This window comes from Ranitomeya variabilis, chromosome 4 (genome assembly GCF_051348905.1).
Source record: "Ranitomeya variabilis isolate aRanVar5 chromosome 4, aRanVar5.hap1, whole genome shotgun sequence".
NCBI lineage: Eukaryota > Metazoa > Chordata > Amphibia > Anura > Dendrobatidae > Ranitomeya > Ranitomeya variabilis.
Genome location: NC_135235.1, coordinates 173960302 through 173981755, shown reverse-complemented (window position 1 = coordinate 173981755; position 21454 = coordinate 173960302). Strand labels below are relative to the sequence as shown.

Below are 21454 nucleotides of genomic sequence, written 5' to 3'. Positions count from 1 at the left end.
TGTGCGATGAGAGAGAAATTAGATGGAAAATCTGACTTTTTTTTTTTGGCGGTCGCTGTTATACCGTTAATAACGGCAATCGCTACACAGGGGTCGGTACAAACCAAATCATGTTCTCTGGGGTCTCGGCTACCCAGAAATTCTGACGTTGGGGGCACTATACAATATATAATTAACAGCGCTGTGGTTTATGTACTCTTAACTGCCGCCATTAAAAAGCGTATCGACGGCCGTTAAGGGGTTAAGACAGTAAGCACAGAGCTTCTATTTTGTATTTCTCAAATTCTGTACCTTACTCATATGTCAGGTAGTACACATTGTTATAATCTGTTAAATTGTAGCATTGTTTACTGTACAAATTGAATTCTACATTCATATCTTTTTTGCATAGCAAAATAAAGTTTGGATTACTAGTCAATTTGGGATTGAATGTTCACTCAAAAATGTTTTCTTTTTAATTAGTCATCACCAGAGGATTTGAGCGTTCAAGACTGGAAATGGAAACCAGCTGTCATGTCTATCCTTACATTAGGTTACTTATTCTAGTACTTACATTTTTAAGTGATGATGTAATTATTAGAATCCTGAAATAAATAACCAGGGTTCTGTGGTAGTGAATCACATGAAGGACCAGCGATAGTACAGGTTAAATGCATATTCTTCTATTGTATTATTAGCAAAACAAAGTTTACCACAAGCCAAAAAAAGCTATAGGGGTAAAGGTACCTTCACACGAAACGACTTTGTAACGATATCGCTAGCGATCCGTGACGTTGCAGCGTCCTGGCTAGCGATATCGTTTAGTTTGACACGCAGCAGCGATCAGGATCCTGCTGTGATGTCGCTGGTCGCTGAATAAAGTTCAGAACTTTATTTGGTCGTCCGATCGCCGTGTATCGTTGTGTTTGACAGCAAAAGCAACGATACCAGCGATATTTTACACTGGTAACCAGGGTAAACATCGGGTTACTAAGCGCAGGGCCACGCTTAGTAACCCGATGTTTACCCTGGTTACCAGCGTAAAATGTAAAAAAAACAAACAGTACATACTTACATGCGTCCCCCGGCGTCCGCTTCCCACACTGACTGAGCGCCGCAAAGTGAAAGTGAAAGCACAGCACAGCGGTGACGTCACCGCTGTGCCCTGCTACTGCCGGCGCTCAGTCAGTGCAGGAAGCGGACGCCGGGGGACGCATGTAAGTATGTACTGTTTGTTTTTTTTACATTTTACGCTGGTAACCAGGGTAAACATCGGGTTACTAAGCGCGGCCCTGCGCTTAGCAACCCGATGTTTACCCTGGTTACCCGGGGACCTCGGCATCGTTGGTCGCTGGAGAGCGGTCTGTGTGACAGCTCTCCAGCGATCAAACAGCGACGCTGCAGCGATCAGCATCGTTGTCGCTATCGCTGCAGCGTCGCTTCGTGTGAAGGTACCTTAAGACAGGTCTTTTGTGAGACATGGATAAGTAAACACCAAATCCTAAACTGTCTCATAATTTGAGAAAGTGAAAAAGTGTAATAAAACTCCACAGAAGGGTGTATATGTTGAAAGCATTTGGTGTGATCACATCATAACAGACACATTGTTAGTTTTTGCACTAAATCTCGATTGAAACAGCAATATAAAGAGAAGAAACACAAATCATTCTTAAACTTATGACCAACCTGCTTGTGAGGGTAGACATTGATGTGGCACTTTATACACTCCTGACCCATATTAGCCCAGGAGTTCCCACTCATCCATTTTCTTTTGCACTTAGGACATTTATATTCTCCAAAGCATCTTTTCTTTCCTTGATATGGGGTCAGACCTTCACCTTTTGGACGAGCCTAGCAAAGTAAATGAAAACAAAAAAAGTCATTATTAAGAGCGCAAACATTTACCAAATATCACTTGCAACAAATTTTGTGATACTTGGATACAGAAAACTGTGATAGAGGGGATGATAAATCCCACCATAATGCTCATTGTTAAAATTCAACCCAAGTATCTATGCCAAGTGTCTAACACTAAAAGCATTGTCATAGATTGTACATGTAGCTTCAAGCTTCGTAACTTTATTTTTCCGTCAATATGGGCACGTGAGAGCTTGTTTTTTGCAAGACAAGTTGTACTTTTGAACGACACCATGGGTTTTACCGTATAGTGTACTGGAAAACGGAAAAAAATTCCAAGTGCAGTGAAATTGCAATTCCACAACTGGTTTTTGTTTGTTTTATTACCAAGTTCCCTAAATGCTAAAACTGACCTGTCATGATGAGTCTCTTGGTCATTACGAGTTCATAGACACCAAACATATCTAGGTTGCTTTTTTTTAAGTATTGAAAAAAAATCCAAAGTTTGTTGAAAAAAAAAATTGCACCATTTTCCGAGACCCGTGAAGTCTCCATTTTTCGGGATCTCGGGTTGGGTGAGAGCTTATTTTTTGCATGCCGAACTGATATTTTTATTGATACCGTTTTGTTGTAGATAAAATCTTTTGATCGCTCGATATTGCATTTTAATGAAATGTTACGGCGACCAAAAAAACGTTATTCTGGTGTTTTGGACTTTTTTTCCGATATGCCATTTACCAATCGGATTAATTTTTTCTATAGGTTAATAGATTGGAGGATTCTGAACGCGCCGGCGATACCAAATATGTGTATTTTTTAATTTATTGTTTTATTTTGAATGGGGCGAATGGGGGGTGATTTGAACTTTTTTAATTTTTAAATTTTTTATTTTTTTTATTTTCATAGTCTCCATGGGAGATTAGAAGCAGAGATATAGAGCAGGTCTCACTTGCTATGAGCGCCGACCGCTGCTGCAGACCCCGGGTTGTCATGCCAACCCATCGGTGACCCGCGGTCATGTGGCATGAGCGCCAATGGGCGGGATTAGTGGCACGCTTCAGACGTGTTCACATTAAATGCTGCTGTCAGAGATTGACAGCGGTATTTAACAGTTTAACAGCCGCAGGTGGATCGTGATTTCACCCGTGGCTGTTAGCGGCATATATCAGCTGTTCAAAACAGCTGACATGTGGCGGGAAAGATGTGGGCTCAGCCCACATCAAAGTGAGAGACATAACATGCGAAGTACATGTAAGGCACATGTCGTGATGGGGTTAAAAAAACAAGAAAACTTTTATAATGAAAAGATGTTGGACAATTTAGAAGCTCAGTCTAAAAAGATACTTATTCAGTCAAAGGAGGAAAAGCAAGAAAAGTTGCATAGCAACCATTCACTTTAGATCAGTTGAATATGCTTACGGTGAAATTGTGCATCCCACATGAAAATTTTAGTGACCAATCAATTATTTTTTTATATATATATACGCACACACACAATTTACCACATAAAGAAAACTTCTGAAATATTCCAAATTAATACTTGCCACTGGCACATACAAAGGAAGCTTACATTCCTGTTTTCAGCAACTAATTTTTTATCTTTGCTGCGTAGACAAGGACAAAGGAGCAGAGTGGTCACACTCATTAGGGTGGGTGCTCTAATGACATCTGTATAATTCTTGATTTTAACACTATACATCATAGACACAAATGAGGTTCTGCATGCTTCTCTTCCATCACTTGTGGTGTTTTCAGAGAGGCGGTACTCCATCACTCCTTGGATACTGCAATAATGTACTGACAGTTCTTTGATCATGGACTCCCAATTAGTGCTGTTGCAAAAAAGCACTGACAAAGTATACAAGGAAAGAACTGTACGCCTTCAACATCGGTCAACACAAGGAAAGTTGGTTTTAACTTTAAGTAAAATAATATAGCTAAAAGTAAAAAAAAAATATAACTTTATACCTCTGTTACCGACTTATTCAAATTAAATGGATAATATAATTTAAGTACCTTAAGCAGTTGTGTGAAACATTTTTCACCCCTATCCTGATTTCCTATTCTTCTGCATATTTCTCACACTTAAATATTTCAGATCACCAAATTTAAATATTAGACAAAGATAACACAAATAAACACTACATGCATTTTTAAAATGAAGGTCTTTATTATTAAGGGAAAAATAAATGCAAACATACAGGGCTCTGTGTGAAAAAGTGATTGCCCCTCTCCCACCTTTAAAACATAAATTAACTGTGGTTTATCACATCTTTGGGAAGCCAAATTCAAATTCTCTAGCCACACCCAGGCCTGATTACTGTCACACCTGTTCTTATTTAAGAAATCACTTAAATAGGACCTGCCTGATTAAGTGAAGTAGACCAAAAGCTCCTCAAAAGCCAGACATAATGCCGCAATCTAAAGAAATACTGGAACATATGAGAAATAAAGTAATTGAGATCTATCAGTCTGGAAAAGGTTATAAAGCCATTTCTCAAGCTTTGGGACTCCAGTGAACCACAGTGAGAGCCATTATCCAAAAATGATAAAAACATCAAACAGTGGTGAACCTTCCTTTTAGTGGCCGTCTGACCAAAATTACCCCAAGGGCGCAGCGATGACTCATCTAAGAGGTCACAAAAGACCCCACAACAACATCTAAAGTTCTGTGGGCCTCACTTGACTCCGTTAAGGTCCGTGTTCATGACTCCACCATAAGAAAGATACTGGTCAAAAATGGCAGAGTTCCAAGATGAAAATCACTGCTGAGAAATAAGAATATAAAGGCTCATGTCAGTTTTAACAGAAAACATCTTGATGATCCCCAAGACTTTTGGGAGAATACTCTGTGGACTCATGAGACAAAATTTGTACTTTTTGGAAGGTGTATGTCCCATTACATTTGGCATAGAAGTAACACAGCATTTCAGAAAAGGAACATCATACCAACAGTAAAATGTGGTCGTGCTCGTGTGATGGTCTGGGGATGTTTCTTGCTTCAGGACCTGGAAGACTTGCTGTAATAAATGGAAGCATGTATTCTGTGTCTACCAAAAAATCTTGAAGGAGAATGTCTGGCCATCTGTTTGTGACCTCAAGCTGAAGTGCACTTGGTTATGCAGCGGAACAATGATCCAAAACACACCAGCAAGTCCACCTCTGAATGGCTTAAGCAACAAAAATTAAGACTTTGGAGTGACCTTGTCAAAGTCCTGATCTTAATCTGATTAAGATGCTGTGGTAAAAAGGCGATTCATGCTCGGAAACCCTCCAATGTGGCTCAATTACAACAATTCTGATGAGTAGGCCACATTATTATTGCACATTATTCTTATACTAGATGGTGGCCCGATTCTAACGCATCGGGTATTCGAGAATATGCATGTAGTTTATTTATGAAGATTTCAGAATAATGCAATGAATACACAGGATTCGGCTGACCGGGTGCAACCAATTAGCGAAGCGTGGTTCAAATACCGCGCCAATTCGCGGCCAGACTGCATCTGACACTGATTGCTCGCGGCCGGCCGGGCGCAACCAATCAGTGAAGCCAGGGCGAGCTCCAGGTTTTTGAGGGCCCCAGTCGAAAGAGTCACACAGCCCACATAGCATATAACACAGCCCACATAGTATATAGCACAGCCACGTAGTATATAGCACAGCTACATAGTATATAACACAGCCATGTAGTATATAGCACAGCCACGTAGTATATTGCACAGCCACGTAGTATATAACACAGCCACGTAGTATATAACACAGCCACGTAGTATATAGCACAGCCACGTAGTATATTGCACAACCACGTAGTATATAGCACAGCCCATGCAGTACATAACACAGCCCACGTAGTATATAGCACAGCCCACGTAGTATATAGCACAGCCCACGTAGTATATAGCACAGCCACATAGTATATAGCACAGCCCAAGCAGTATAAAACACAGCCCATGTAGTATATAGCACAGCCCACTTAGTATATAGCACAGCAATATAGTATACAACACAGCCCATGCAGTATATAACACAGCCCACGCAGTATATAACACTGCCACGTAGTATATAGCACAGCCACATAGTATATTGCACAGCCACATAGTATATAGCACAGCCACATAGTATATAGCACAGCCCATAGTATATAGCACAGCCACGTAGTATATTGCACAGCCACGTAGTATATAGCACAGCCCACGTAGTATATAGCACAGCAACATAGTATATAACACAGCCCATGCAGTATATAACACAGCCCACAGAGTATATAACACAGCCCACGTAGTATATAGCAATGTGGGCACCATATCCCTGTTAAAAAAATAATTAAAATAAAAAATAGTAATATACTCACCTTCCGGCGGCCCCCGGATCCAGCCCAGGCGTTTAGCGATGCTCCTCGCGACGCTCCGTCCCCAGTAATGCCTTGCGGCAATAACCCGTGATGATGTACCGGCCTCGCGAGACCGCTATGTCATCTGGGGTCATTGCCACAATGCATTCTTGGAACCGGAGAGTCGCGAGGAGCGGCGTAGCTGCATAGGCAGCATCAATAGTAAAAACTTGGTCACACTTACAGGGTTAATGGCAGCGTTACACCGCGTTATGCCGCGGTGTAACGCAGTCCGTTTAACAGACTGCTAAAACGCTATGTGGGCGCTGACTGGGGGGGGAGTATGGAGGGGCACTGACTGGAGGGGAGTAGGGAGGGGCCAATTCGCGATCGGACTGTGCCTGTCACTGATTGGTCGCGCCCAGCGGGATTTCTGTGACAGAGAAACAGACAGACAGACAAACAGAAGAATGTGGACCTTAGACGATTATATATATATAGATTGTGACATAAAATATGTGAACACAGAGAGACACCTGCCAGTCTACAGCATCATGGTAGAGAGAACACATCTCAGATGCATAGTCCACGGACGGTTTTTCACGGATGATTTAACCTATGATCTAACATTATGAGTAGTTCTGACAACACAAAGCTGTGTATAAAGGTGTTAGCCAGTATTATAATCTTGCCTCTGCTGATAAGGAGCCTTTGCTGAAAAGTCTTCCTAAAAGGACAGCAAGTATGAGTCTAAAAATGCTCGAATGGCCAGTGTGAAAATTGTAAGATTATAAATTTTATAATTTAAAAAAACAATGCTACAATAAAAAACAAATACATGTAACACAAAAGCCTAATTTAAACAATAGGTAATTTCCTGATGATAGCTCTTTTTTAAATGCCTAAACATAAGGAGTTAATAACTGGGAAATAGAACAAAACAGCACAATTGTTATTCACTTCTCTTTGTGACTCATTTATTGGATAACAGTCAGTAATGTGCCAAAAAGTTTGAGGTTTTGAGCAGCATCCAAAACTGCATGATATTCAATCATGTAAAATAATAGATTTTTGCTATGGCATTGTTTGGACATGCGAGAGGACCATTCTGGTGTTAACTAACATTAAAGAATACATTTATCATGTGTAGCTGTACGTAAAGGGCTAGCAATGATTTTTTGGAGGTCCACTGGAGTATACACAGTCATGGCCGAAGGTGTTGGCACCATTGAAATTGTTCAAGAAAATGAAGTATTTCTCCCAGAAAATGATTGCAATTACACATGTTTTGTTATGCACATGTTTATTTCCTTTGTCTTAATATTTGACTGCACACCCTTTGGAATAAATAATTGAAATCAATCGCTTTCTGTAATCATCAAGTTTCTTACACCTATCAACTAAAACTTTGAATCACCCTTCTTTTGCAACCTGCTCCAGGACTTTCATATATAAAGGATGCCTTTTCCGAACAGTGTTTTTAAGATCTTTCCACAGGTGACCAATGGGATTTAGATCCGGACTCATTGCTGGCCACTTCTGAACTCTCCGGTGCTTTGTTTCCATCCATTTTTGGGGGCTTCTTGAAATATGTTTGGGGTCATTGTCCTGCTGAAAGACCGATGACCTAAGACGCAAACCCAGCTTTCTGACACTGAAGATTACCAAAGGATTTTTGGTCGCAATGTAGTGCCCAGATTTCCTGATGCCTTGCACACAGTCAAGGCATCCAGTGCCAGAGGCAGCAAAACAACCCCAAAACATCTTTGTAGCTCTACCATGTTTAACTGTAGGTACTGTGTTATTTAATTTGTAGGCTTCATTCTGTTTTCGGTAAACACTAGAATGATGTGTTTTAACAAAAAGCTCTATCTCGGTCTCATCTCTCCACAAGATGCTTTTCCGGAAGGATTTTTGCTTACACACGTACATCTTGGGCAAACTGCAGTCTACACACAATTTTGGAAGGGTGCCAACTATTTTGTCAGGCCTAGTTTTGGGGTTAGCATGAAATTATTTCCAATTTGCCCTTTTTCATTTTTTTGTGTTGTTTAGGTAAGACAAAGAAAGAAAACATTTGTATAATAAAACGTGTAATTGAAATAATTTTCTGGGAGAAATACTTAATTTCCTGGAACAATCTCAAGGGTGCCAACACTTTTGGCCATGACTGTATATGGAAGGCGCATTTTAAATGGTACTATTAGGTTACACTCATACAGGTTTTTATGTAGATTTTGTTATAAAATTTAGTAAATTAGCCACAAAATGCCTTAAATGTTTGCAAAGAGAAATCCGTAATACAGTTCATCTAGCCAACATGACAGGTAGCCAGTGTTTACTCCACTGAATGGGGCTAATTGACATACAGATCCGTGGCAGCTCAAAATGTAAGTCTATGGCCGAAATCCGACCATGAATTTCTGCCACAGATTCTACTACAGATATACAAGATTATTCAAACATATATACCCTTAGCCATAGGAGAGTTATAAGGCGCGAGACACAAGTTCCAGTTTGGAATGGCAAAATTTATTTTTCAATCTAATTTACTGAAAAATAGAAAAAAAATCCAAATTAGGAGGAATGGTGAAAAAAAATGTATTCCATAAAATGGTGTCATTATTTTTTAAGTTTTGTTTTTTATGTCATTCATGTAAAAAAAAAAAAATACCCGGCACTATGATTTTCCATGTCATACAATTCCAATTATACAAAACTTGAACAGTTTTTCCTCATTATTTTAATGGTTTACATTTTTTTATACTTTTCTGTAAGTATTTTGTTCTTTTCCATTGATGTAGCTGTGGAAGGATTTATTTTTTACATTTTGTGTACATACAGTGTTTTGATCACTTTTTATTGCATTTTTTGGGCAAAGTGCAGCATCTGAAAAGAGGTACTGGTAATTCTGCATTTTTTAAATTTTTTATCTTCTCAGTAAAAGAAATTATATATTGTTAGATTGGACTTTTATTTTTTGAATTCTTAATTTTTCTTAATTTTTGGATGGGGAAATGGGGGCATTTGAAATATTAATGTTTTTATTTTTAAAACTTTTTTACATTTCACTTTATTTTTAAATCCCTTAGTGGTGGAATTTGTAATCACATCGCAGGAGGAGAGGTGGGGGCAATGGCCTCAAAATCGATGTCCCATGTGGATTGCGATGGTTATACACAGCTTTCAAATATTGACAACATCATTTGTCAATGAGAAGAGTGATCAGATCTAGCTCCAATTGCTGCTGTTAGAAGCAGATACAACCAAAGCAGCAGCAATTAAGCCGCTGACTCAATGAAGCCCATCAATAAAGAAATAGTTTAAAATATATAATTTATTAATATTATATAAAAGATCCAAAAGGCCACTTCAATAATTAACACAAATACCCCAAATCAGAGGGGAACATCCAATAAAGACCCTATACATGTAGATCAAATAATATAATATGCATGAGAAAAAGGAAAATTAGAATTGACGATGCTTAACCAGTATGTGCAACAATGTTGAATATATGGCAATAATCACAACTAAAGGACATGGATCAAAAAAGCATGAAAGGTGCCAAACAGCATCCCAATAACCATAAAACTAATCCGTCCTAGTGTGAGAGCTAAAATAATCCCATAGTCAAAGCTCGTCCACACAAGTGCATACTAATAAGCCCGAGATATTGCCTTACCCAAGGTCACTGAATAAGTAAAAGGACCGTGCAAAAGGTGTAAAGGATCTTCTCCTCCGGCACCCCGACGCACGTTTCGCCCTCTGCTTCTTCCGGGGGCGTGACTAAAGGGATTGGGAGGGTTCCTTTATAGGGGGCCGAAGCCAATAACTGTGCCGGCGGTGGAGAAACCAAAATCGCTGGGTGGAAGTCCTGCGAGGGATCCACGGCGCATGCGGCCATCAAAATACTCCGTGACAGAAGGACACTTCCTGACTTGGGCCAAGAGGACCGCATGTGGAACGCATGCAGGACCCAAGCAGGCGCCGTCGGAAGTGTACGGAGGATTGACGGCTAACGCATGTGGTGCGCCTCTCGGGAATCCCAGATAAGAGAGTATGGCATAAAATATCCATAGAGAGTGAGCTCAGTGCAAGAGAAGGCAGGGACAAAAATTACACATGCCGGTGCCCCTGAATAATACTAACCTAATCACATAAGTGCCTATGAAGTGCATATAAATACTAAATATGTATTAAGTAGAGTGCCAAATGATTTATACATAAATGTGCACCTAGGTGACTCTGTTGAACTAAAGGGTCCCCAAAAATGAATATACTGTGTACCAAATTATAGTGACAAAAGTGAAAATTAAAGAAAAAGGTGCCAAAATACCCAGAAAAAGTACTTTAATTTAATACTGAGGACATAAATATACCCGTAATTGTATATTAATAAATATTAGTGAATAATTAATAAAGAAGTAATAATAGTAACTTCAACAAACACCCAAATTCTAAAGACTCATAGAGATCTCCCTAATATCAATATGGGATAATAAATATATAACTTAATAATAATTATTATTATTATTATTATTATTATTATTATTAAAAGACCAAGATCACTGAAAATACAAAAACACAGATCCAGTAAAAAAGTGCTGGTTAGAAGCAGATGCTGGGTGTATAACGCAGCTAGCACCTGCCATCTGTGGAATGGACTGAGGGAACATAGATAATTCTATTTTGTAACCATATGAGATGACATCTCGGACCCAGGCGTCATTGATCACTGGGAGCCATTCATTCCAGAGTGGAAGGAGTTCTCTGAACACCCTGAGAGGCTTCCCAGGTGGGAGTGGCCCGTCATGACGAGGAAAATCTGTTGGATTCAGGTCTGAATGGAATGCCGACGTTGGTGGGCTTGTGATCACACACCGGTGACTCATCGTTCAAGAAATCAGGATCCAGGGTCTGATTAACCTCTGCCACCAGGGGGCAGCTCTCTTCTCAGCATAACTCACATTGGCACAGCCTCTCTTTCTCTTTCTCTATGCTTAAACCCAGGGAGCCTTACTCCTATCCTCCTCCTATTGTCCTGCAAAAAAAGGTAGCATTTATTAAGAACTACACTTGGCTGCACTGTTATACTGCAGCATTTTCTCAAGGATACTTCAAAAGTGCACACGTTTCAGAATTGCCGCAGAAATTTCCGCAACTCCTGCCGCGCGTATATCGCATGCGGAATTGACATGCGTATTCCTGCTAAACACTAGCGTTTTGCAAGCGTAATTAGAATGTTAAAAATAGTTTTTAAAAAACGCTATATTTTTACTATTGATGCTGCACAGGCAGCATCAATAGTAAAAAGTTGGTCACACTTGTCAAACATAGTCAACCTTTCAATCAGTTTTCCAAGCGATGCTACAGATCGCGGCTGGAAAGCTGTGCGTGTCGCCGGAAGGTGAGAATATCACTATATTTTATTTTAATTCTTTTTTTAACAATTATATGGTTCCCAGGGCCTGGAGGAGAGTCTCCTCTCCTCCACTCTGGGTACCAACCGCACATGATCCGCGTACTTCCCGCATGGTGGGCATAGCCCCATGCGGGAAGTAAGCGGATCAATGCATTCCTATGTGTGCGGAATCGCCGCGATTCCGCACTTTAATGAGCATGCTGCGTTTTTTTTCCAGAATGAGATTCCGCCGCAGAAAAAAACGCAGCATGTGCACAAAAAATGTGGAATGCATTCTAAAAATAGGATGCTTAATGTATGCGTTTTTTTCACGGTTTTATCACGTTTTTATAGCGAAAAAACGCAAAAAAACGTGAAAATTCCAAAAAGTGTGCACATAGCCTCAAAGGAATCTGTAACTTGGTTAAAAGTGGCCAGCTTTTGTCTTATTGTTTTACGGCTACTTCCATGCGTACACTGTTCTTTGTTTTTTAAATGCGGCTCCAAAGCCTTTTTATGTAGCCTCTGGAATGGTCTTTACAAGTGGGCATGGCTCCGATTTTCTGTGGACATAATTACCATTTGAGCTCTTCTCCCTTGGTAGAGACTGTAAAAATGAGCACTAAATAAAAGGCCCAATATCGCTTTTGAAAAACAATCAAGCAGAATACTCGAGAGCAGAGCGAATAAAATAAGAGCAAAAAACTGATCCATTTTTACCTGGTGACAAGTCCTCTTTAAATAGTGAGCAAATGAAAAGCAAAGTGCTTTTACATTTAAAATTAATAGGAAGAGTCTTTCAAGTGTTTTTGAAGAAAAATTTCAGGCGCCTGCTCAAACAGATTAGGTAAAAAAAACCTCAAATCCATGTTCACATAACCTTAGGTTATGAGCTTTTGATGTGTTTTTGACGCTGTATATTTCTGCTTTGTCAAAAACACAGCGTCTTACAGTTCCAGAAAACTGCATGAGATTTATAGAAATCTCATGTGCAGTGTTTTTTTTTACTCAGCGTAAACTGACCTGTGGTGCGTATTTCAACCTGCAGCATGTCTATTTCTATTGCGGTTACGCTGAGTTTTCTATGCAGAATTTCCCCATAGACTTGCATTAGATGCGGAAATTCCGCAGGTAGAAAACACACATGCATTATAAATGCGTTTCAGCAGCATAAACGCATCACAAACACTTGTAATACACAACTAATTATGTCAGTAACATTTTGTCAAAGCCAAATACCAGGAAATATCAAAATAAAACTGCTTTATTTAAAGCATAACACACCGGGAAAAAAAAATGCAGAGAAAGTATCAGCACACAAAAGCGCAATAAAAAATGCAAGTGTGGGGACAGAGCATTTTATTTTAATTAACCAGACGTCTAATTTCAGCAAACCAGGAAGAATAGAATGTTATTATGTTGACGTTTGAATGTATGCGTTGTCTGCGGTTGGGCAAGAATCTGAAATGTTGACTTTTTTTTCATGCAGGGTCATTGAACAATGATGTTTGCTGCTATGTTAATTACACGGTGTCCACGCCAGCTAGTTTGTTGACTTGCAAAACAGAGGAGGAAAAACTATGCAAATAGATCACCATCCTTCCCTTCACCTGAGAATGCTGGTTTGAAGGACATTTGTTAACTATAAAAGTTATAAAAGGAGAGATACCTCCAGATAAGGAGAGATACCTCCAGATATAGAGAGAGACAGCCAAGAGATCCAGAGATCCAAAGAACCAGACTCTCTACAGGTCAGCAGCTAAGACATCATGGCTACATCAAGAGGGACACAGATTTGTCATTCTATAGGATGCCAGTTAGAAGACCTCGGCCCCAACTGGAAGAATACAGATCTGCTCCACTTACTTTCGCTGAACCATGGATATGTTTGTGAAAGCCAGGAATGTGACCCACCGGTCGTCTGGATCCATGGAGATGTTCGAAGAAGTCAGGTTGTGACCCTCTGGTGAACTGGCCTTGTACCTGAATAGACTGTCATCTTCCTAAGCTTGTTGTTACCTCCTCTCTGTGACTGCCACAGGTGGGGTAGTCAGCCCTGGAAGGTCAGAGTTAGCAGCTGCTCTTATCCCAGCGAGTCAGTGGAAAGGCTGCCACACTGTTTTACCCTCACCCTGTGTTGTCTGAGTAGCATTACTCTAATGTTAAAAGAAGAGCGTGCGCTTGGTGGAATGATTACTAGTCCATGCAGTTTCGGATAGCGGACCAGGGCATCCTCTGAACCACTCTGTTTCCACAAAAAGTAATCTAATTTAAATAATAGGTGCAGCAATTTTTCAGAAATTCTGCAACATCAAAAATGCACCAAAAGCTCACCATGAACATAGTCTTACTGTCAGACAGTGATGAGGAGGAGGCTGTGTCCCCGGACACAGAGATGTCTTGAAATATTTCTCAGCTGTAGTATAAAGCAAAAAAAAATCAAAGAAAAGCAAAAAAAAATAATTGAGAAATTACTGGGTTATTTTAAAGGTTTTCTGCGTTTATTGGTACTTTACCAGTATCTTATTAGTCACTCATTGCCCTAGGTCCTGGCAATTGCATGTGCTTTTGTGCTGCAACATTACTGGGTACATTATGTAGATACCTTAATTAAAATGAACCAGCTGGTTGCCTAGTGAATCACGTGGCAAGCCCTAGACACATTGCTTAGCCTCTAACTTAAGTCCAAACCTGTCTGCTTGATGCTGTAAGTCAGGTGTCCATCTTAGCCAGGACTAGTCCAGGGAAAGAGAAGTCCGACTGGACTTGTCTGGCCTTATTTGTATGTGCAATACTGCAGGATTAAATTTTACTGTTTAAACACTGCAGCATTGGTGTACATAAAACACACTGTCACAATAAAAAAAAAAGTCCTAATGTATACTGCATTATTAGCAGTTGGAGAGATTCAAGTGACCTGACTGTTTCCCTTTAACAATGATGTTTGGTAACTAATACCCATTAACAAACCTATACATTGATTAGTGCGGTCATTAGATAGACCATTCAACGCAAATTCCAAAAACGCTTTGACGCTGTGTAAAGTGAACAAGAATCTAATGATTAGGGAATCTCTCATTATACACTTGTTCAAGTATTGGTGAACCTCTGACCACATATGCTTCTGAGAGATTCTGCCTCTCTCTTTTCATACACAGACATGTCACTCAGTTGAGAAGTTACCCTACAGCTGTTTTCATTAGCACCACTTATTTCCCTTTTTAACCGTCTGTCACAACTTTTTTGTGCTGTGTTCCTGCCATCAATAAGTTTTTTCAATTGAAATGGAAAAATGATCTCTATTCTGTGTTCTGTTGTTAGTAAAGGTCCTGCCTAGATAAGAGCTTACAATATGAAGATTGTTCTTATCATTAGAAGCATTGAGGATGCCATACGTGAAGGAAGTCCAAACATGGGACCATTAATTTTCAGATAGTACGGACACCAAATTAATTTCCACCCAGAAACATAAGTTAGATTTATACAAAGGGGGCATGAATCCAGTTATATTTGAGAAAGGAAAAAAGGCCTGTGGAAAAAGAATCTCCATCATTTTTCTTGTGATGTTAATGTTTTGAAGCAGAAAAAAAATAAGAGATGATTGAAAGGACTTGGTGTTTGGAAGATGGTTAGTCACAGGATCACTCCACCTTTCAAAATAACAGATGTAGCAACCATGTCTGGGGCGGGTGGGACCTATCACTCCAGGAGCCTATAGCAGATGTATAGTATGTTTGGCTTGTGCACAATTCTGAATAAGTACTTGATCAACAATTATTTCAGCAGTTTTCACTTTAAAATTTACATATCTTCAAGTAAGGTTACATGGTATACTTATTATGATTAATGAGATTGTAAGCCCCAAAAGTGCTCCCACACAAAAAATCTCAGAATGACTCCAAAAAGAACCATCATCAATATAGTAGCCTAGAAGAAACTACCTCTGGTAACACCTTCATGTAAAAAAAAATGGTTAACCCCTTCACACACCCTTACATAACTGTACATCACAGTTAGACTCTGTTCACACGTTGCATTTTTGCTGTGTATTTTCCTGCGCAGTTTTTTTTACAAATATTTAATGTGTGCACATATAGGTGTGCGTGTGTATGGAGTGAGGTCAGGGGCTGGGCCCGCTCTATACTGGAAAAAGGGCAGCTGTGTTACACAGTCGACATCTGCGTGTAAGAGCAACCATAGATCCTTTCTCCGATCTCTGCTGTTTAACCATTTAAATCCCACTCCTGCTAACATTTTACTAGTGTGATAGCCGCTACATGAGAATAGGTCCTATCACCTTCAAAACGCGATTATGAGGTTCCAATGGATTACCATGGCAGCTGGGGACTTGCATAAGTCTGTTGTAGGTGAGCTTCATATGAAGGAGTAAATGTAGCAATGTACTGCAATACTGCAGTGTACAATGTAAGCCCAAGTACTCTAGAAAACTCAAAATATAGTTGAAAAAAATGTGTTAAAAAAATGAAAAAATTTAAACCACTCCCAATTTTCCTAGTTTAAAAATACAGAAATTAAACAAATAAACATATTCAGTATCAAGTCTGAATATATAAAAGTCTGATCTATAAAAATATAAAACATTTTAAACTATACGTTAAAGGCTGAAAAGAAAAAAAGTAACACCAGATCAATGGTCTTTCAGTTGTACTGCTCCCTCAAAAAGTAATCAAAACATTGCATGTACTCCAAAATAGTATAAAAAATGCCCGTCAGCTCAGTGGAAAAAAACAGGCCCTCACACATTTCCATCGACGGCAAAATAAAAAAGTTGCATGCAGGTCTCAGAAAATGATGACGCAAACAAAATAATTTTTTACAACAAAATTTTATACATACACTGCTCAAATAAAAGAAACACGTAAAACAACACAATGTAACTCCAAGTTAATCACACTTCTGTGAAATCAACCTGTCCAGGTATGAAGCGACAACGATTGTGAATCTATTTCTCCTGCTTTTTTGCAAATGGAACAGACAATAGGTAGAAATGATAGACAGTTAGCAAGATAACCCTGTAAAGGTGTGATTCTGCACGTGGTCACCACAGGCCATTTATCTGATCTCATCCTTTTTGGCTGTTGTTTTGGTCATTTTTTCATTGCTCACCCCTAGAATGTGGTGGTGTCTACAGTACGATTGCGAGCTGTGGCAATAAGTGTAGTCAGCACAGTGTCCAGAAGACAGGCCAGTACACTAGGAGACGAGGAGGGGGCCAAAGGAGGGCAATAATCCAGCATCATGAATGCTACCCCCTTCTTTGTGCAATGAGGAGCAGGAGAAGCAGTACCAGAGTACTGCATAATAACCTCCAGCAGGTCACTACCATCCATGTGACTGCTCAAACTGTCAAAAACACACTCCATGATGGTGGTATGAGGGCCAGAAGTAGGCAAGTGGGTGTTGTGCTTACAGCCAAACACTATGCAGGGTGATTGGCATTTGCCACAGAACACCAAAATTGGCAGATTCAACATTGGAGCCCTGTGCTCTTCACAGATCAGAGCAGGTTCACACTGAGCGCGTAACAGACGTGACAGAGTCTTGAGACACAGTAGAGAACGTTCTGCTGCCTGCTACATCCTCCAGCATGACCGATGTGGCAGTGGGTCAGTAATGGTGTGGGGAGGCATTTCCTTGGAGGGCTGCACGGCCCACCATGTGCTAGTCAGAGTTACCCTGACTACCATTAGGTACCGGGATGAGATCCTCGGACCCGTTGCGAGACCTTATGCAGGTGCAGTGGGCCTGGCTTCCTTCTGATGTATAACAATGCTAGGCCTCATGTCGCTGAAGTTTGTCAGCTGTTCCTGCATGATGAAGGTATTGATACTATGGACTGGCATACCGTTCCCCAGACCTGAATCCAATCAAGCACATCTGGGACACATTGTCTCATTCCATCCACCAACACCACGTTGCACCACAGACTGTCCAGGAGTAGACTGATGCTTTTATCCAGGTCTGGGAGGAGATCCCTTGAAAGAACATCGGCCGCCTCATGAGAACTATACTCAGGGGTTCTAGGGAGGTAATAAAGGCACTTGGAGGCCACACACACTTTTGAGCATTATTTCCTTGTCTTGAGGCATTTCCATTGAAGTTTGTATCAACCTGTATTTGATTTTCCACTTTGATTTTGAGTATCATTCCAAATTCAGACCTCCATGGGATATTAATTTTGATTTACATTGATCATTTGTATGTTTTATTGTTCTCAACGCATTCCACTATGTAATGAACAAAGATTTGCAACTGGAATATTTCATTCAGTGATATCTGGGATGTGGTATTTTAAGTGTTCACTTTATTTTTTTGAGCAGTGTATATACACACACACACATACACGCACATAAACACACGAGTTTGGTATCACATAATCATACCGACTGTAGAATAATATTGCTAGGTCACTTTTACCTCATAATTAATGTAATAAAAAACAAACCTGAAATATAATGGCAGCACTGCATTTTTTCCCCCACAATTTTACCTCACTTGGAATGTTTTTCCCGTCTTTCAGTAAATTAAATGGTAAAATTAATGGAGTCATTCATAACTATAAATTGTCAAAAAAAAAGCCCACAAAGCCCTCATACCTCTATCTCAACAGAAAGGTAAAACAAATTATGACTCTTGGAAGAACGGTGTGAGAAAAACGAAAGAGCAAAAACTAAAAAATCATCTTGGTGATGAAGAGGTCAAAAAATTACCAGCTCCCTTGAAATCTCAGTTTTACTAAATATTTTCCCCATAATATTGAGGACCCCTTCTTAGAATCATTAATTGTGCTGACCGTATTCCTTCTAGACTTGGTAGAGACACACTCCTTTGACAAAGAAGGTATGGTAACACCCAGTGGTTAGTTTATTCTGAATGTACCAGTAGGAATAACAAAAGTATAACACAGTACAGAATACTAAGAAAAGATACTCCTGCATTATGTCATGTGAAAAGCATACATCCTCTTTACCATTAAATATATATTTGCCATTAATTATATATACATACAGTTGTGTGAAATAGTGTTTGCAACCGTTAGGATTTCTTATTCATTTACATGTTTGTCACACTTAAATGTTTCAGATTACCAAACAAAATTTAAATATTAGACAAAGATAACACAAGTAAACACAAAACGCAGCTTTTATTAATATTAGGTTTTTATTATTAAGAGAAAAAATAAATCCAAACCTACAGGGTCCGGTGTGAAAAAAGTGAATGCCCCATACCCTCTTAAAACATAAATTAACTGTTGTTTATCACATCTTTGGGAAGCCAAGTTCAAATTCCCTAGCCACACCAAGACATGATTATTGTCACCCCTGTACAGTCTCAATCAAGAAATCACTTAAATAGGACCTGCCTAACAAAGAGAAGTAGACCAAAAGATTCCTCGAAAGCTAGACATAACGCCACAATTTCACTTTTTCAGTTTCTGGTTAGTGTTCAAGATTCCACCATAAGAAAGAGACTAGGCATAAATGGCCTGCATGGCAGAGTTCCAAGACGAAAACCACTGCTGAGAAATAAGAGCATAAAGGCTTGTCCTTTTTTTGCCAGAAAACATCTTGATGATCCCCAAGACTTTTGGGAGAATACTCTGTGGGCCAAAAAGACAAAAGTTGAACTTTTTGGAAGGTGCATGTCCCATTACATCTGGCATAGATGGTAAGAGTAAAATATAGTGGTGGTAATTTGGTGGTCTGGGGCTGTTTTGCCATTTCAGGACCACGAAAACTTGCTGTGGTAAATGGAACCATGAATTCTGCTGTCTACCAAAAAATCTTGAAAGATAATGTCCGGCCATCTTTTCGTGACCTCAAGCTGAGACGTACTTGGGTTATGCAACAGGACAATGATCCAAAACACACCAGTAAGTCCACTTCTGAATGGATTAAGAAAAACTAAATTAAGACTTGGAAGTGGCCTAGCCAAAGTCCTGACCTTAATCTGACTGAGGTGCTGTGGCATGACCTTAAAAAAAGTGGTTCATGCTTGGAAACCCTCCCATGTGGTTGAATTACAATTCTGCAAAGATAAGTGGACCAAAATTCCTCCACAGCATTGTAAAAGCCTCATTGACAGTTATCACAAACGATTGATTGCAGTTGTTGCTGCTAAGGGTGGCCCAACCAGTTATTAGATTTAAGGGGCAATACGCTTTCCACACAGAGCCCTGTAGGTTTGTTTTTCTTTTTCCCTTAATAAAAAAAGACCATGTAAAAACTGCATTTTGTGTTTACTTCAGTTATCTTTGTCTAGTATTTATACTTGTGTGGTGATCTGAAACATTTAAGTGTGACAAACATGCAAAAGAATAGGAAATTAGGAAGGAGGTAAAGAGTTTTTCACACAACTGTATATACAGTATATATACAGTACAGACCAAAAGTTTAGACACACCTTCTCATTTAAAATTTTTTCTGTATTTTCATGACTATGAAAATTGTACATTCACACTGAAGGCATCAAAATTATGAATTAACACATGTGGAATTAAATACTTAACAAAAAAAGTGTGAAACAACTGAAATTATGTCTTATATTCTAGGTTCTTCAAGTTGCTTTGATGATTGCTTTGCACACTCTTGGCATTCTCTTGATGAGCTTCAAGAGGTAGTCACCGGGAATTGTTTTCACTTCACAGGTGTGCCCTGTCAGGTTTAATAAGTGGGATTTCTTTCAAGTCTGGTGGATACACAGCTGATAGTCCTACTGAATAGACTATTAGAATTTGTATTATGGCAAGAAAAAATCAGCTAAGTAAAGAAAAATGAGTGGCCATCATTACTTTAAGAAATGAAAGTCAGTCAGACCGAAAATTTGGGAAAACTTTGAAAGTGTCCCCAAGTGCAGTGGTAAAAACCATCAAGCGCTACAAAGAAACTGGCTCACATGAGGACCGCCCCAGGAAAGGAAGACCAACAATCATCTCTGCTTCTGAGGATAAGTTTATCCGAGTCACCAGCCTCAGAAATCGCAAGTTAACAGCAGCTCAGACTAGAGACCAGGTCAATGCCACACAGAGTTCTAGCAGCAGACACATCTCTACAACAACTGTTAAGAGGAGACTTTGTGCAGCAGGCCTTCATGATAAAGTAGCTGCTAGGAAATCACTGCTAAGGACAGGCAACAAGCAGAAGAGACTTGTTTGGGCTAAAGAACACAAGGAATGGACATTAGACCAGTGGAAATCTGTGCTTTGGTCTGATGAGTCCAAATTTGAGATCTTTGATTCCAACCACCATGTCTTTGTGCAATGCAGAAAAGGTGAACGGATGGACTCTACATGCCTGGTTCCCACTGTGACACATGGAGGAGGTGGTGTGATGGTGTGAGGGTGCTTTGCTGGTGACACTGTTGGGAATTTATTCAAAATTGAAGGCATACTGAATCAGCATGGCTACCACAGCATCTTGCAGCGGCATGCTATTTCACCCGGTTTGGGTTTAGTTGGACCATCATTTATTTTTCAACAGGACACCAAACACACCTCCAGGCTGTGTAAGGGCTATTTAACCAAGAAGGAGAGTGATGAGGTACTACGCCAGATGACCTGGCCTCCACAGTCACCAGACCTGAACCCAATCGAGATGGTTTGGGGTGAGCTGGACAGCAGAGTGAAGGCAAAAGGGCCAACAAGTGCTAAGCATCTCTGGGAACTCCTTCAAGATTGTTGGAAGACCATTCCCTGTGACTACCACTTGAAGCTCATCAAGAGAATGCCAAGAGTGTGCAAAGCAGTCATCAAAGCAAAAGGGGGCTACTTTGAAGAACATTTGAAGACACATTTTCAGTTGTTTCACACTTTTTTGTTAAGTATATAATTCCACATGTGTTAATTCATAGTTTTGATGCCT

General features: G+C 39.8%; 1 protein-coding gene across 1 annotated transcript in view; it reads right to left on the bottom strand.

Annotated features, from left to right (window-relative positions):
* ZCCHC24 (zinc finger CCHC-type containing 24) overlaps positions 1–21454 on the bottom strand; it is a 333151-nt gene that overhangs the window by 53180 nt on the left and 258517 nt on the right. Inside the window, exon 3 of the mRNA XM_077259405.1 lies at positions 1666–1830. Within this exon, the coding sequence (XP_077115520.1) occupies positions 1666–1830 (165 nt within the window). The remainder of the gene's footprint in view (positions 1–1665; positions 1831–21454) is intronic.